Raw genomic sequence first — 17,425 nt, 5'->3', positions numbered from 1 at the left:
TATTGACACTCGGGCACCACCATCTGGAAATTTGATGACTGGCATAAGATAAGATTCACGTCAAGTTCAGAAAAGTATTATTATCGCTTAGCGCTTGTGCTAAGGTAGCTTTTTCTAAAAAATACCCTACCTTAACCTATTTAGGTGTAGAACCCATTTTTTTCTTACAGAGAGATGAAGATTTTGACTTGGTTTAGCTGTCATAGTGGAGCGAAGGGACCCAGACTCCTACGGGAGGCAGCAGTGGGGAATTTTCCGCAATACATTTTTCCGTGGTCGAACTCTAATTCTGAAAATAAGTCGGGGTCCTTTTACCAAGTCTACTAGATAGAAGATGATAGAGGGCCAACCATGGTTGCGTTGCACAAGACGGTGCCGCCTCACCTCAAGTTCCTTTCTTCGTAGTCAAATCAGATGATAGGCTTCGGCGATGTTACCTACCAAATAAAAAAAAAAAGGCCTGCTAGGTGATCTAAATCGCTCAGGTCAGTGAGGACTCACTCACTCATCTACGTATTACTAATAATTTTTTCTATCTACTGAATTAAAGACCCGCCACGCCGGGCTATAAGATACAGCTGTTGTACTACTTGACTGGTAAGAAAAAGCTAACGTAAGAACTGGAAGAGTCTTGTATGTACAGTACCCCTCTCTTCCGCTATTGGTGGACTGTTGCACAGAAAGGCCGACAGAAGCAACCTTTCTTAGCGCGCTTTTCAAGCGCTTAGCTTTTGCTAGCTAGTTAGCAAGGCCATAAAGTAAGTGAAGTTGGAAGCCTAAGCCAAGAAGGTACGAACGAAGTGCCGGGCCCCTTTAGAGATAGGATAGGGGGCTCTTGTGGTAGTAATTGTGAACATCTCTCTTTTTCTCTTAGTGTGCACAGTTTGCTTGCATGCCGCCTTAGGCACATCTCTCTTTCTTAGTTTCATGCTGGCCTAATGAATGAAAGTCAGTCTTTTAGTAAGCGTATATAAGCAGCAGTTTAGTGTATAAGCAATTCTTTACTTTAGTGGCTGCACCGAAAGGTAAGTACGGTGGAGGTTGGTTGAAGATGATGTTACGCGGCGTTCAGAACCAGCCTTGAAGTGAATGAATTAGAAAGAAGAAGTAAGGAAATGAGACGACTTTTTCTTGAACTATATCATAAACTGATCTTCCCCTCCACACCAATCACGAGTTTTTCTCCATTCCTCTCGTATATCGTCGTAACGCCCTTAATGCTAGGTTTTGAAAAAGACTTTTCATGTCATTCCCATTTAGGTCCGATTCGGATCCCTCCGTTGTTTCCTTTTCCTCCCGCACCTTTTCCTCGAAATGAGAAAGAAGATGGTACACTCGAATTGTATTATTTAAGTACTTATTGCTTGCCAAAGATCCTACTTCTACAATTGGTGGGTCACCGGGTTATTCAAATAAGTCGTGTTTTCTGTGGTTTTCCCATGTTACAACTTTCGTACCAATTCGGTCAATCCGGAATGGATCGGTTAAACATTCCATTAGGGAGCCTGGTCTTGACTCTTCTGTGTGGTATTCATTCTCGTTCGGCTCTTGGAATCACATCCAGCAGTGGTTGGAACAGCTCGCAAAATCCAACCACTTCACCTACTTTATTGCCCCTAACCGTTTCTCGTACCTCTATTGAAACAGAATGGTTTCATGTTCTTTCATCGATTGGTTATTCCTCTCTGTTCGTATCTCTTTTTCCAATTTCGGTCTCGATTAGTTTACAAGATTAAATGGCCAATTCTCTTCTGGACCCTCGATTCTTTAGTTTTCCAAGAATGTTGAGCCGGGTATGTAAGCCATGTATCTAGGCGTTCCTCAGAGAAAGAAGGGCTTTTGTTTTTTTGCATCCTGTATTGGTCTTGCAGCTATATATTAGAATAATAAATATTATTCTTGTCTTATATTATATAATACATAATAATATTAGAAAGATGGTACATAATATCTCATACACGTACATAAAGAAGTTCCTGCATATCCTCTCTAATAATGTAATTAAGGGCTAAGGGGGGTTTCTTGGGTACATTAAGACATAACTCGACATCCCGAAATCAAGTCGGCGGCTCTATTGCTCTCCCTCCAACAATGTGTGACTCTAAAAACAAACTGCTCTGGCATTTTCAGTGAAGCTCAGCAGCATATTTCGCGCTTATGGGGCTTGGAGTTAATCATCTTGACTGCATATAATGAGTCAGACTCTACCCAAAGGTTCCGAATGCCCATTCGCGAAGCCATCTCCCCCGTATGGCGGATTGCATAAAGTTCCACCTTCAAAATCTCTCTCCACTCAACCGTCTTCCGGAAAGCCCAAAGAGGCCGATAAAGTCTCTTGCTATCACAGCTAAGATGTACGATGTCTGATACCGATTCAAGCTCACTCAGAGATATGATTTATGTGTTCTATGGGTTTGAAAACAGGGATGCTACCCAGAAGCTCCCTCCTGATTCTCGTTGTTAGGTATTTGACCTAGGAAAGAGCAGCACTAATGGGATATTTCTCTTAATGGTATTCTGCTACCCTCTCCTTTTAGTCGAGTAAGAAATCCCTCTCCTCATCAACAAGTGGAAGAGTCACGTCTGTGCCTAAAAGTCAGTTTGAAACTCCTTCTTAAGAACCTCTTGAAGTAAGCCTTCTCTAAGAACTCCAGAAGCTACCCTGAAGCCTTCTCTCGTTGACAACCATTACGGGATAGGATTTCATTTGAACTATTTTCTTCATTGGCTTTCTAGTCTTTGCAGCCACTTGCGCCAGAATTTAGAAATCTAGTTAGTAGGGAGATGTTGGCACAAGAAGGCGAACTTTCACCATATATCAATAAGTCCTCTGCTCTGGCTGCTATTGACAACATTGTCTCACTGAGCAGCAATGTCTTTGTACCTTCTCATGTTTCCTCCATGGGCCTTCCTGGCCTGGCTATATCATATATCGCCTTCACTCTACGGTCTTTCTTCAAGAGAATGCCCTTTTGGCTGGGAATACGGGAAATAGCTGCTTTCTGGGCTTCCGGAGATTGCTTTTCGGTAAGCTTGATCTCTTCTCGTATCTCAGTAGCTAAGAGTTCTTATGGGACTATGGAACTTTTGAGCTCGCGCGAACCTTTCATACACTATCCCCCTGTAGCTTCTTTGTCTAGTGGGTTGGAAGTGTCCAAAGCAGAATTCAATTCTTAGGGTTTCGAGTGTCCGAAGCAGAATTCAATTCAACAGCAAAAAATTGACTCCGAAAGCAGCCAACCATAGTAATTCAATAAGAAAAGGAAAACATAATTCAGTCGAGATCTCTGCTTGGATGATTGCTTGAAATCGGTCTTAAGTGAGCAATAGTTATATTCTCCGTTTAAGGCGTAGTTGTTGCTTCTGTTGATTGAAAGCTTCCTTGCCATAGCGAGAGTCAAGGTTTGTATCAATTAGAGTTGGATTAGCTGCCCTAGGCCTAGTCACCACAGCCATCTTCATCCCTGACCTCGGAATCGGCAGATCAGAAGCATCGCGCTTCGACCCTCTCTCTCCCTTCTGACTCGAATGGCTGAAGCTGAGAGTCGTTCTGATGGCGAGAGTACTCTTTCTTTATTCCTTCTTTCCGCTCTTCGCTTAGCTAAGATGGCTTACAGATGCCTCCTTGATCTTGGAGTGAATACGAATAATGGCTAGCGGGATTCCGCATTCAATCGGAGTTGGTTTCCGAAGGGAAGGTACAAAAACCAGCAAAAAGAAAACAGAGCGCTCCAACACAGAGTTGAAAGAATGCTCAACCACGAGGACGCTTGGAAACCATACTCCCTATATCACCGGGTCGATCATCATCTCAAAGTTTTTTTAGCCATGTCGGGCTTCCTTGTGCCACATAAGACTCCTATTATCCCGAACTTCGTGCTATAGCCAAAGCACCGAAGCTTCGATCTTCTCTTCTCCAATTAGTCACCTCAGAAAGGGATGTTAATAAGTCCAAGGTATCCAACCGTAGAGCTGGCCACTCTCTAGGGGATCGTACCGCAGAAACAATTTCAATAGCATCAACAAGATCACCCCCATGAATCGTAAACTTCGAATACTCTCGACAGCCCTCCGCACTTTAGCCTAAAAATCTGATTGCTCGTCGACTATGCATCAAAACCTTACCCATGTGGTCACGGAGCACCCAAGAAGCACCACTAAGTAGTTTCTTTTTAGACCAGGCTACTCCAACATTACATTTCACAAAGCCTAACGTAGGAGCTTCACCACTGGGCTATTTTCTCATCCGCCATGGGTTGTTGATAGAGCTCTCGATAAACCATTGCCGTGCGTCTTCCATGACCTTATCCACCGCTTTATCAGCTTCATACACCTTCCCTTCAAATACCATTTTGTTCCTATTCTTCCACAAAACCCACAGAATCAAAGGGAACTTCTTATCTCAAAAGGCATTTGTTTTCATAGACCATGAGTAAGTGATAAAAATTAGCGTAGATAGAGGAAGAAGAATACTCTCCTATCATGGACGGGAAGTTCGATAACGCCCATATCTCATGGGGCAAGTGAATAATATGTGGTTGATAGTTTCTGGATCTGAACCACAAATCTGGCATTTGAAGTCAACCTTCATCCCTCTCGATTTGAGACTATCGGAGACAGCAAGCCACTCAATGTTTTCCACCTCAGATTTTTTGAACTGTGCATAGCTTCCATATCTTATGCTTCAACGGGTTCAGTAAAGGTTGTCCATCTCACGGAGCTTCTCCTTGTGTGTTAGCCGATTGATAAGCCAATATCCTGACCGAACTGAGTATTTACCATCTCTGTTATAAGCCCCAGCACACAGAATCATTCTGAGAGTTAACCGGTCTCATCGTATAATGCATCTCGGGGAGAGAACATCATATGAACCAGTTCTCTTTTCCAAGATTTATTGGATCTATCAAGTCACTTTCATCCCTAGATCCCTTTGACTGTTTGAAATGGAAGGAGAAGTCACGCATCCGTTGTAGCTGGCAGTGCTCATTCTTTCATTCCTTTAGTAAATATCTTAGTATAGGCTGTCCTGAGGGAAGAATTGTACTAGATGGATTCCGTTTGGTCTGTTCCAGTCTGTACTCCGTTTATCGGCGAGTTATTGTTTTCAAGGGCTTGCCGCGTATCAGTTGAGTTCCCTCCGGATTGGAGTCCTCAGACAACATCCCTTCCCGGCTAATGCAGCTTGTAGCTCCAGTTTCAAGATTCTCTCCTCTCCCTGTTCATAGGTATCATGAATGTTATATGGACCCCGCCTCCCTAAAGGGACTAGGTTTACCTTACCCGGCTATAACCATTGAACCTGTCTGTATCAGGCTTAAGGGTAGAGGAATTGGTCGAGGTGATAGGCACATTTGCTGAAGTGCCGGTTCTTCCAAGATTCCTTTGCATTTCTCGTGGACGAACTACTTTCTTTTAGTTTTCGCTTTGACTTCACACTTCTCCATATTTAGTTTATACTCAAATATTAGGTAGGCTCTCTCTTGATTAAGGGCTGATAGTTGGTTCATTAGGAAATCTTTCTAAAAGACGGATATCCTTCTATCAAGGAGAGATTGATATATGAAATGATTAGAATTAGAATGATTCCAGTTACTCACAGCGGTGCTACGATCAGCAGGTCTTGTCTCTCCTCGCATCTGTGTCAACTGTCCGTTGCTGTATCAGTAGCGGAAAGCTTTACATTGAACCAGAGGAATTCCGCCTCCTCCGACTCAAACATTGGATTAGCTTCAGGCATTTCAGGATATTCTCGAGAAGACCAAGTTTAGTAAAGATATTTTTATTGTAGAACCGGTCCCTCCCGTTAGATCGAAAAAATGTATTACAAGCTCCCATGGAAAGTTTTTTATCAATTCATTCCACCAGCACCTTCTCTGCTCTTCAAACCCGCTCCTAGGCAAGGTCCTGATTGTGTTCCAATAGGGGAGTCGGGCGGAGTGCTCAACTAGTTCGGATACTCTAGCGGCGAAGTCAGCAGCTAAGGATCACCAAGATGCGAGACCCTCCCTTTCTTTTATAACTCTCTAGTAGCTCAGTTACGAATAAACATCCTCTTATTAATGCTTGCATGAGCGGATAGATCAGATATTGATGAAAGTAGTGAAAGAGGCGCGCCAACAAAAAGGATTATTTTTGTTTATTTTACCGCATAATCCTATGTGAGGAAAATAGAAAGGGAATCCGTCTATATTGTCCTTCCCGCTTCATTCTCTTCATCTTCCCTTATCTTATAATACACTGGCTAGCGCCTTTATTCGATTAGACTGGGATTAAGACTCCTCGTCACCGGGCTAGCTCTTCTCCTCCGCTTGTCCTCTTTTGCCCTACTCAAATGGGGGAGCTACTCCCCAAGAGAGCTATGATCGGGCAAGTAGATACAGTAGAGCTCGCGCTTCTTTGATTCGATAGTCGGAACTCTTGGCCTCTGAGTCCATATTAGGTGAGGTCTAACTCAAGAAAGATTAGTATTTGTACTTTTCTTTCTCTTTTCCCTGGGACAGCTAATCAAAACAAATATGGCCCTTCTCAAAGAGACTGCCCTTAGGACTCTATTAAGTGAAGTCATTTCACAGCGGATAGACACAAGTTATGACAACCCTCACACGAGGGAGGCTTTCGTTAAGATAATTCGCCCATACAATAGAACAAGGAGAGCAATCAACGCTATGGCTACTTTAGGACAATTCCCGCCTTAGGGACCCCTACTGTGACAACAGCTACTACGCATCCCACATCAGATAATGCTATCGACGAAACAACCCTTTATCCAATCCAGCATATCACCATGACCTGGCACAGAACCAATCTTCACTTTTCGACATCCGTAACGAAGCGTTCTAACAGCAGTTACACAGCCCTCTCCTTGCAGTCGAGTGACTTCGCCCCTGAATGTCTTAGATAGCTGTAAGTGAAAGAAGGGTACTAAGTAGCTGGAATGCGGCTAGCTAGTACTTACTTGTTTGTACTCCCAGAAGCTCCAAGCCTTAACTACAATCTTCTTCGGTGCTCTTTTTTTCTTTTTTTTAGAAAGCTTACCGGGGCTTGAGAGTCTTTATATTTATAAATGGATACACGGGCTAGACCTTCTTCTTTTCATTCTTGGTCTTATTGTTTTCGTTGAGAATGAGAAGTCATAGAAAAAAGGTCTTAGTCCTAACTCGCACAGAGAAGGATTCTAAAAAAGCAAAAGAAGCGTGAGTCAAATTAATTGATATGGAGTTGATTTCCGAGGGAGGGAAAGGCAAGTAGTCAGAAACAGGAAGCATAGGAAGCAGCAGTAAAAGCAGTCCGAAAAGCAGTGAAGGATGGCAAGGGGAGAATAAAGACTATGAATGAATGTTGAATGGGAACTGGGAGCTCCTGAGTGATTCTGCTTCACTAAAGGGTCAGAAACTCGATATCAGTGTTTCATTGTCGCGGTCCGGGATCCCCCGAATCATTCCCAAGATCCATCGTCATAGAATGAAGATGCGGGGTGATAGTTTGACTATCTTGTCAAACTCTATCTCTCTTGGATTTTTAACAAAGGAAAGCCCCCTACCCTAATGCCATTTGATTGATTAAAGTTCCGTGCTGAGGCGTTCCTCGGCATCGTCGTCGAGCTGCCGAGAGAGATCCTCTATAAGTCAGTCTCTCTACGTAACCCCAATCGGGAGCTCTCAACTAACATCCATCTTACCATACCAATCAATCTGATAACAGCTCACCGGAAAACCTTCCGGAAAGCCTAACCAGACTGAGAAAGGCATAGGTTTTGATTCCTGGAGAGAGAGCGACAAGAATGAAACCAGTGACGATTGGTTTTTGGGTTAATGTTACAAGGCTGACAGGAATACCTCCGGTAACCAGCCCCTCTTAGTCTCAGATAGGTCTGAATGTTATCACACCCTATTTGTTTGCTTCATCGCCGGCATTAGAGCCACAGCGAACCGACCTACTGCTATCACTAAACTAGACAAAATTACGTAGTAATTCTTCGGGCACTACACAGTATTGAGGTTCCGGCTGAGTTCCACCAATGGACGCCCCAGTTAGCTGATCTACGACCACCCTAGTGTTGCGCAGTATGCGTATTGGTTGATCTCTTGAAGGATATGCCCAATCGTATTTGGCTGGGGATGGGAAAGTTTGGGCGCTGGCAACGAATCATTTACGAAAATCCCCCGATCTAAATCCTTCTTGTCGTATGAGAGGCTACAGCCTAGATGAATGCAACGCCAAACCTGTTTTAAATAAAGGCAAAGAACCTGTTAATTAGCACGGAACTACAACAATCCACAATGGTTTCTTCCAAGTCAACTCAGAAGTTGTTACTCACTCATCAAACCAAGAAAGCGTGTATAAGCTCATCAAACCAAGAAAGCGAGTATAAGCTCATCAAACCAAGAAAGCTAGGCTCTTTCTTTGTTGCAGTTGGGCAAGCTTATCTGTTTCAAGCAAACTAGGAGGAAACTGTTATCAAACAGAGAGGGGTGGGCGTTCTTCTTAGCAAGAATTATTGCAGTAGGATAATGGCTAGGAGGATTTGAAAGGCATTATGGCATTAAGATTTCCAAGGCTTAGCTCAGGGACTGCTGTCAGCCGCTTCCCCTCATCAACTAATTAATGAGAGCTTCCCCTGTAGTCGTCAGCTCGTTCTTGACAGATCCGATCGGGTGTTCATAATCTGGAGTAAAAGGATTCGAACCTTTGCATGCCGGTACCAAAAACCGGTGCCTTACCACTTGGCTATACTCCATACGGCCTCTGAGTTTTGGACGGTAAGGGGGGAGGGGGAAGGGATAAGCAGGGCGGGGTTGCGCGAGCCATGCAAGAACGCGGGAATATAGCAAGTAAGCAGCAAGGTTCCCGGGAAACGACGTTCCCTTTGTAAGGTAGGCCTTTTGATAACTAATTAGAGTTGACATGAAATGGATCACGGGAAAAGACGTATCCGATGAATGAATGATTCAATCCCTTCCCACTCACACGGGTTCTTCTATTGAAGGGCTTCCCTTCTTCTATGTGAGGTGGGGAAGGTCAGAGCGGAACCTAGATAGAACGCGGAGCGCCGGCCCCTTAGCCGATACAGTTACCATGCTTACCAGCTCTTACCATTGCCGCTTCTAGATGGGAGGTAGGCGAAGGTAGCTTGCTCGAGGAACGCCTAGGCTACCTCCACTCCACATGTTATTCGCGAAGAAAAGGGAGGAACCCGGTTCTTTGCTTAGTAGAGCTACCGGCCGGCGTACGACGACCGCTTCTTGCTCTCGCCCAGCCGCTTCTTTTGATTTGATTATTATTTGAAATCCTAGACTAAAGAAGAAGCTCCAGAATCCGCGCGGGGCAAAATCTGCAGCAGGAGAAGAAAGAGGGTCCAGGTCAATTTGATAATGAAGCGAAGGTCCCCTTACTCCCTATTCCCTCTTAAAGCTTTATAAAGCTGGGCGGTTGGTTAAGAACTACTGACTGTAAACCATAGATAGCAGTTACAGTCACTCAATTGAAATGTTCGCCTTTGGAATGAAGATGGATGAGCAGGGGAGTTTTCACTCCTACGTGGTATTCTCTTCCAACAAGGGTTACGACGAAAACACCGCTTACTTTTCAAAGACAAACTGCTCCTAAACCAAGCCTGAACACGTTTCCAGTTGTTGATCGACGCGTGTCGTGATCACCAGCATAGTCGGCGTCACAATAGCCAACTATCTTACACTGTTCTCCTTTCTTATACAGAAGACCATAGTCAAGGAGGAACCCCTTTCATGTACCTCAATATTCGTCGAAAGTGAGGTTTCTTTGGATTTTGCATGAATCGACTAACCACTCCAACTGCATATGCGATGTAGGGCCTTGTCAGGGTTAGCGCTTGTGCTAAGCGATAAGAATTCGTTCTGGAATGCCGGCGCGGACTGAAGGATGATGTTTATTAGCCAGACAAATCCTTAATTCGAAAGACGACAATCAAAGCATCACGACTCGTGGAGCATTCATTCCTAAAAGGTGTAAACCTGTGAGATCGGTAGACAACCCGTAAAAGGAAGCCAGGGCATCAAGCCCTATTATCTTACACCTAGGGAGGGTGGCCGTTGTTGAGTTTTTCTCAATTAGAGTCGCAAGGAGTTTGCTGCTCGTTGGTAGTGGAATGCTGACTAACCGTCCCCCTATGATGAGAAAAAGCTTTCCGAGTGGACGAGGACCGATCTTCTCTTTCTTTAGTCTTGCTCGTCTTATGGCATTAGCCTTTGCGGATTCCTTAATCCGCGGGACAGCTGTCTCGGCACATGTCAATCCTTATGTCCCCAGCGAGCAGGTCAAGGTACTCTATGTTGCTGCTTGCCTTTATCTTCCAGTCTGCCAAGCAAGCTTGTTTATTCTATGTTATTGATAAATCGCTATTTCCCCCAAACCGCTAGTTTTCATACGACTCAGAACTTCTCACGTTGTTCTGTCTCCAAACAGAGAGCTCATAGGCCTTATTCTTTGGATAAAAGTAGCGACGAGCCGATTACTACGACCACATGCGCATCTAGCGCAGTGGCTTGTCACTTCGTACCTTGACCATCTTCCGAAGTTCTAAATAATCTACTGATCAAACGCTGTAGGGGCGGACTGCTCTACATTCAGCCACGCCACAGTGACCCCCCGAAGCGATCTGCCTCATTGCAGGACGAAATCCGGCAGCCAATTGCTGGCTCTGAATAACCAGCCCAGCAAGAAGTTCAATTCTTCCATAACATAACGGGGCGGGGTTGCGCGCGAGCCGAGTGACGTAGATGCACAAGAGTACTTCGCGCCACAACCATTTCTTTTTTATACGTTCTACGGACCGATGCCTGCTGCTTCATCTGGTAGAAAAGAATCATAGATATGCCGGTCATTAGAAGGAAGAACCACCATAAAAAGATTCCTCGTGTATCATCTGTAGCAAAACTATGAACGGGAGCTAGCAATCCGGACCGTATTGAAAAGGTTCCTGAGACACAGCATGGAAAAGTCACAATATTAAGAAACGAGGTCCAAGAATGAAGAAGGGGTAAAATTACAGAATGAATACGAGCTGTGGCTAATACCGAGGCATAAAGAAGCATTTTCTACGGGATCCCGAAACCACCAGCCACCCCGACCTAATTCATGATAAGCCCACCAACTTCCTGGCAAGATGCCTACGGTTAAAAACCACCAACATGTCAAGATCCAAATTCGAATTGGTTCCTGGTCCTGATCAGAGACCACTGTGTTCGCGCCGGCGGTCCAACAAAGAGGCGAAGTAGTGGTCTCTTTCTTTCCATTACGAACGACACGCTTCGCCTGCTCCCTCCCCGTGTCCACTAGCGCTCCTGCCCAGAGCAAAGAAACTACCTTTTTCGTAGATGAATTAGGTTCAAGTTGATGTTTTTCACAACTCTTTCATAACATGAAGTAGATCTTATGTCCGGGCAGTTCAAAATTCTCTGCAGTGACCTGACAGAGAGAAAGGCTGTACGCGAATCGGGGCTAAAGGCGGCCCGGCCCACTTAATGGCTTCCCTTTGTTCCAAAATGGAGGACGAAAGGTAGCCATCGCTACGTAGAGCGTCCTGTAGCTTCACTTCAATATCAAATTGAAGATCCGGTATTCAAAAGTCTTCCTTGGTTCCACCCTCACATTCATGAAAAAGAGATTGCCGAAAAGGGCTTTATGCAAGCAGAAAAACGACCTTTTTGACAATTCACAAGTTGTAAGCTTGACCCCGGTTCGGGACTTCCCAAGTCACTCCTATAAAGATCCCCGGTTCTACCTCCTTCTGCAAGAGTGATCTATCCCGTCAATCCCACTCGCGAGCTATACATTCTAACCTTCTTTGCCTAGCAAGATACGTCTAGTTCTCCTTCTGCTTGCTTATCTCGGTAGGAAATTTGAACAGTCTCCGATTTCAAAGGAATTCCTCGGCAAGAGCTATACCTTCAGGAACCGGAGCAATAACTGCTATAAAGGAAGGCGTTATAGGACAGAGGTGGCGATGAAGATCATGGAATCATAACAGCACAGAAAGCTCCGAACTACTTCCGCTTGAGGTTGGTCGTAGATGAACCCAATAGATTGACTATCTTCAAAAGTAGCCGCTAGAGCTATTAACTATCGGTATTACAGAAGAAGCTAAAGAAGAGCTCTGATAAAAATAGAATTAAGAGTAAGATCAAAGCTCCCGGGGATCAAATCTCCTAGGTAGGTGTGGCTCGTTGAGACCTGAAGGTTCCCGTCGGCCAAGGGCGGAAGAGGAGCATGCTTTTCTTCGTCGTCAGCTAGCGGGCGCAAGCAGAGTGGGACCTTCTCCGATAGTCTCTTTCATTATAATATGTGAAGGCTTTCCCGCTCGATGCTTTCTTAATGTCATAGTTTATATATCAAGATGAAAGGAAAGACAATAAGAAAGATTCAAAGGTTTTTTTACTTAGATAGTCTTTTATGTAGTAGACTTTCTCGAGGAACGCCAGTCTCTCGACTGAGAGAACGCCTGGTAGGTGGTGAAGGACGAGAAAGATACCTGGACGGAGATGTGAATTAGATATAAACCTTCTTATTACTAAATCGATCAAGTACTTACTTGAGAGTGAGAGAGGTCATATTAGTATTCTCTGTATATTCTCATAGTGACTTTGAAAGCACTCTAAGTCCCGTGCGACTAAGAATAAGAAGAGGTGATAGCCCGACACTTGATTCCGATTTACTACAAGTTTGCAACTAAAGCCACAGAGGAAAGGTTAATTCCTTGTAGGGAAGTTGATAGGCATTTTCTATCTTCCTGAGCATACGCTCATTCTTTCTCTTATATACGCTAATTCTTTCAAAGGCCTATTTGATAGCTTCAAACGCTTGTTCTTATCTTTATCATACGAAGAAATATCGATCGTCAAAATGGCATAACTATCTCTTTCTCTTTACTAGAGCTGCTTGCCCAGTCATAAAGCTAGGATCAGTCTCTGTCCACTCTAAGGAAGCCCCGTCTCAGGCGAAGGTGGGAAATAAACAAACAGTTGTTACGTCGCCTTCGATTAAATCGGTAAACAAACAGGGGGAACTCTGATTCTCGTACAATCAACATTTTCTTGTTTAATTCCGTCACAAAACCCCGTGTTTTTTCGATGAATCACTAGTAACAGGAAGATTAGGTAGTTGGTTAGGGGGAGCTAATTGGCAATGAACATAGGAATGGCAACCGGGGAAGAACCCCACATTACTACCTATCACATGCACGAACGGGGGCAGGGCAGCAGAGCAACACTTCACGCACTATCATGACAACTTGTTCCCAGCGAACGAAGAGAAGGAATACTTATTAGTAATGACAGGAATGACAGCAAGCAAACAGCCGGGAACTTGAAGAACGCCTCCGCTGCTAACGCCCTTACCCCATCATGTCACTTATTCCCGTCGAACAAACAGGGATATTCTTTAGAGAATGCGCAGAGCAGCTTAGCCGCTCCATCGTGCCTTACCTCAGTACACGCTACGCGCAACGCGGCAGGCACTAACTCACTACAATACGTGCGGGAACAGCAATCACAACTAAAAGCAACTAGCTGGCTTGCTCATGCAACCTATTATTCCCATCCGAACAGAGAGAGGAAGAGTGACTCTTATAATGACAGGAATGAAAGGAGTGACTTAGCTGCACTTGCAAATACAGCAGTACTCCGCAGGCAAACAGCTGACCTATCATGCCTATTACGAACAAGGAGAGGTACTTTAGTAACTCGATTGAAAGGAGAGGTACGGATCGAGCGTAGCTTTTGAAAGCAAAAAGGATTCAATCCGCCTTGCAGCAAATACACAGATGTTCTTCCCTCTCCGTCGAGTACCTTCCGTCCTTCATCAAATACTTAATGAGTTCGCCCAGAAAAGAGGGGAAGCTTGTTCTGTCGACCTTTGCATCAATTCCACTCTTTTAGTGTTAGCAAGTCTTCTCCCATGCTGTTCATTGACTCCTTTGTCGTGTTCCTCTTGCTATCGCAGGCTGAGGTGGACTGGAGTTTTTTCGTGAACCAACGAGTTCAGTCGTGTTGCGTAACGAGTCTAAGGGAGTGGAGTATACTTTTTCTATGATATAAAAACAAATAATATACTAGGTGAATCAGCAGTTCTCCTCGCCTACTCTATAGTTCTAGTCCGCCTACCGAACGGAGGAAACAGAGATTCTACCACATTGCTTCGAGACTGGAAGGAATGTCAGTCATAAATAATGAAATCCATATAACTCTACTCCGGGTTGTGAGAACATCGTGCCTGTTGCGATTGTGCGGCTTTCCGCATGGCTGGAGACCCCCTATGAACAAACAGTAGGGTGGTTGTAGGAGAACCCCGACTCCCTAATGCAAGATAGAGCTCTTAGGGTGCGTTTCGTTCCAGCAACAGTAGTATACGGTTCAAAACGCCTTGTTCCATCCGGCGCGAATCCCCTCCATCACTAGTAAAGTGGAGGTGTTATTTGTATTGCAATAATGAATCAATGTACGAACACAAATAATGAGCAGACCTGCCCACGTTTATATGTGGATTCATTTCATAATATATTATTTTTTGAATAAAGAAGCGCTTTGAGGCAGGTTGTGTTTCTCGGTTGATGGATGGAGTTCCATTGTCCCATGAGAACTCTTAGCTACTGAGATACGAGAAGAGAAAATGCACTTTTCCATCTATATAAAGAGAAAGTTTTGGATTCCTACTGTCCTCTTACGAAGGAAAATTGGATTTCTTACTTTTCCATCTATATAAAATGAAAAGAAAGATTTGTGTTTAGCTCGCCTACACAAGCCAGGGATTCTACTTGACTTTTCAGATGTTGCTTATCCAGGCTTGGTGGTAAGGGGATGGGTTAAGCCAGCTCGTGACAAAAGTACCTCTCGGACGAGTTTTCTCGATTACAAGATCGAGTTCTCAAAAATAAATAAATGCGTACAGATATAGATAAAGTGTGCAGTGAGGGATCTTTATAGGTAACCAGTCTTTACTTAACTCGACCCAAGTAATGCCCAAAGACTCCCATGCTTTTCTTGGTTGGACCAACCGGCACCGGCAATTTCCGACGAGTCTTTCAGAATTTGAAGAGCAAGAAGCGGAACTACAAGAAAGCTTTCTTTATCTTTATGGATAACCAATCCATTTTCAAATATAGTTGGGAGACTTTACCCAAGAAATGGGTCAAAAAAATGGAAAGATCGGAACATGGGAATAGATCTGATACCAATACGGACTACCTATTTCAATTGTTGTGCTTTCTCAAATTGCATACCTATACAAGGGTTCAAGTTTCGATCGATATTTGCGGAGTTGATCATCCCTCCCGAAAACTAAGATTTGAAGTGGTCTATAATTTACTGAGTACTCGGTATAACTCACGCATTCGTGTACAAACCAGTGCAGACGAAGTAACACGAATATCTCCGGTAGTAAGTCTATTTCCATCAGCCGGCCGGTGGGAGCGAGAAGTTTGGGATATGTTTGGTGTTTCTTTCATCAATCATCCGGATCTACGCCGTATATCAACAGATTATGGTTTCGAGGGTCATCCATTACGAAAAGACCTTCCTCTGAGTGGATATGTGGAAGTACGCTATGATGATCCAGAGAAACGTGTGGTTTCTGAACCCATTGAGATGACCCAAGAATTTCGCTATTTCGATTTTGCTAGTCCTTGGGAACAGCGTAGCGACGGATAATTCAGAATCAGAATAGGTCCACCAGTCCAGGGGACAAATCAATAGGAAATGCTATTTGCTTTGTAAGAAGACTTCTATGAAAGTCTTTCAAAAGAGAATTGCTTCTATCAAGATAGCCGCCTTGTCAGAAGTCCTTCTCCAAGCAGTTTATGCGCTTAAACCCTCGCCGTAGAATCCTTTAACCGAGATGAATTGCTAAGCTTCTCATATTCGTTCGATAAAGTGAATCCACAGAATCTATCCTCACCTATCCTTATGCTTTTCTCACAGATTCAACAACAAAATGTTTCTCTTCGGGGATCGATGAAAGGCTAATCCGATTTCTCTTTCCCGGCCGCCCTTGCTCTTTCTTGAAAGGTGTCTGGTGTTTGTTCTAGCAGCTGACAATCAAGGACTGAGCATGGTTTAGGACCAAGGGGGAAATTTAGAGACTGAGAGCAAGGATTCTTTTTTAGTAGGAACAAGAAGAACATCACTAACTGGTATTCTACCTTCTGTGGTAGCAAGAGTTGTTGAACCGACATGAGAAATAGGAAGATAAGCACCATCTCCAACCATACTTCTGAGCCATTGTAAACTAGAGACTGTTGTCATTTTTGAACTGAATCCGTGACATGAGTGGAGGAGAAAATGCTCTACTGAGCTAACGGTGGAGGAAGGGCAGCTAGAAGCCCGGTAGCAAAGCAAGGCAAAGCAGATCCAAAAGAAGAAGGAAGTCGAGCTTTTTTCGTTCGAACTACAGTATTTATTATTCTATTTAGGTAATTAGAAATATCGTAAGATAAGAAAGAATTGACAAGCGGATAAGTTTTCTAGTTGGCGCAGTTGGAAGTTGCTTGGAAGGATCTGTGCTGGTTGGTAGACTTGCTAGAGTGGTTGCTTTTGGTTGACATAGATCCATAGATATGTGCTCGCAGTCGTCTCATAGAGCACTGCGGAAATCGAAGTCAAGGGGTAAGGTGTAGTCAGCTTCCCCGCTCACGTTTCGGGTTGCTAAGGTCAGATTCTTGAAACAACAGTCCTAGGAGGGCCGATTGATTGACCGAGATGGGAATCAATGCCTAGTCAAATCAAAGTAAAGTAGGGGCGAAGCCGTTGCTTGTTTGCTCCTTCGTATAGGTTCCGTGTAGGCGTCTTTCCATACGATCAATTGAATATTGGAAAAATCAAATCCGGTGGGTTTTTATCGTGAGCTCCTTTCGCGAGTCGAGGAACGCCAGTTAGTCGACTAAAAGGTCTGCAAGCCTTGTCTCGCCATTATTATAATGGCGGGAACCATATTCCTTTTCCCTTTCAAACTCAAAAGGAAAAAGATGCTATCTATTCCATTATGTGGCAATACCGCCGCGAGGAGTAGAATGAGTCCATGCTTCCTAATTTTCTGACTGAAAAGTCTTTTGGCTCGATGCGCTTAACGAAAGGGAACTCTCTAGATTAAGAATGAATTTCCTTCTCCATTAAGCCGGACCGGCGACGAATAATAAATAGGTACGTACCCCCACCCCAGGCAGAGTTAGTGAGCCGTGTAATAGGCGACCATTTCGCGCGGTTCGGGGGCACTTGAGTAAGCCGCCGGCGCCCGACTGCGTCTTGACCCCTATCCAATTTTTGGGCCAATTCCCCCCTCGTACTACCAAAAAATGAGATTCTTGCCGAATCCGAGTTTGCTGCTCCAACCATTACCAAACTAATACCTATTCTGTTTAGTACTTCAGGTGCTTTTGTTGCGTATAATGTAAATCCCGTAG

At 44.2% G+C, this 17,425-nt stretch overlaps 3 protein-coding genes across 3 annotated transcripts; 2 read left to right on the top strand and 1 right to left on the bottom strand.

The window, feature by feature from the left end:
* The first annotated feature begins 1,115 nt into the window (after positions 1–1,115).
* Positions 1,116–1,787, top strand: LOC132043609 (putative cytochrome c biogenesis ccmB-like mitochondrial protein). Its single transcript, XM_059434083.1, has one exon. The coding sequence runs from the start codon at positions 1,116–1,118 to the stop codon at positions 1,734–1,736; it is 621 nt and encodes a 206-aa protein (XP_059290066.1). The 3' UTR covers positions 1,737–1,787.
* An 8,913-nt stretch (positions 1,788–10,700) lies between these two features.
* LOC132043599 (cytochrome c biogenesis CcmF N-terminal-like mitochondrial protein 2) lies at positions 10,701–11,270 on the bottom strand. The gene is given in 3 exon segments (XM_059434074.1): positions 10,701–11,050; positions 11,053–11,105; positions 11,212–11,270. Coding segments are annotated over 3 exon segments (462 nt in total).
* A 3,834-nt stretch (positions 11,271–15,104) lies between these two features.
* Positions 15,105–15,692, top strand: LOC132043602 (NADH dehydrogenase [ubiquinone] iron-sulfur protein 3). The gene has a single exon (XM_059434077.1). The coding sequence runs from the start codon at positions 15,105–15,107 to the stop codon at positions 15,675–15,677; it is 573 nt and encodes a 190-aa protein (XP_059290060.1). The 3' UTR covers positions 15,678–15,692.
* Positions 15,693–17,425: the final 1,733 nt, after the last annotated feature.

The sequence above is a fragment of the Lycium ferocissimum genome, unplaced genomic scaffold (assembly GCF_029784015.1).
Source record: "Lycium ferocissimum isolate CSIRO_LF1 unplaced genomic scaffold, AGI_CSIRO_Lferr_CH_V1 ctg2594, whole genome shotgun sequence".
NCBI classification, from domain to species: domain Eukaryota; kingdom Viridiplantae; phylum Streptophyta; class Magnoliopsida; order Solanales; family Solanaceae; genus Lycium; species Lycium ferocissimum.
Note: the sequence above shows the minus strand (reverse complement) of the source record. Positions and strands in the feature narration are given on the sequence as shown.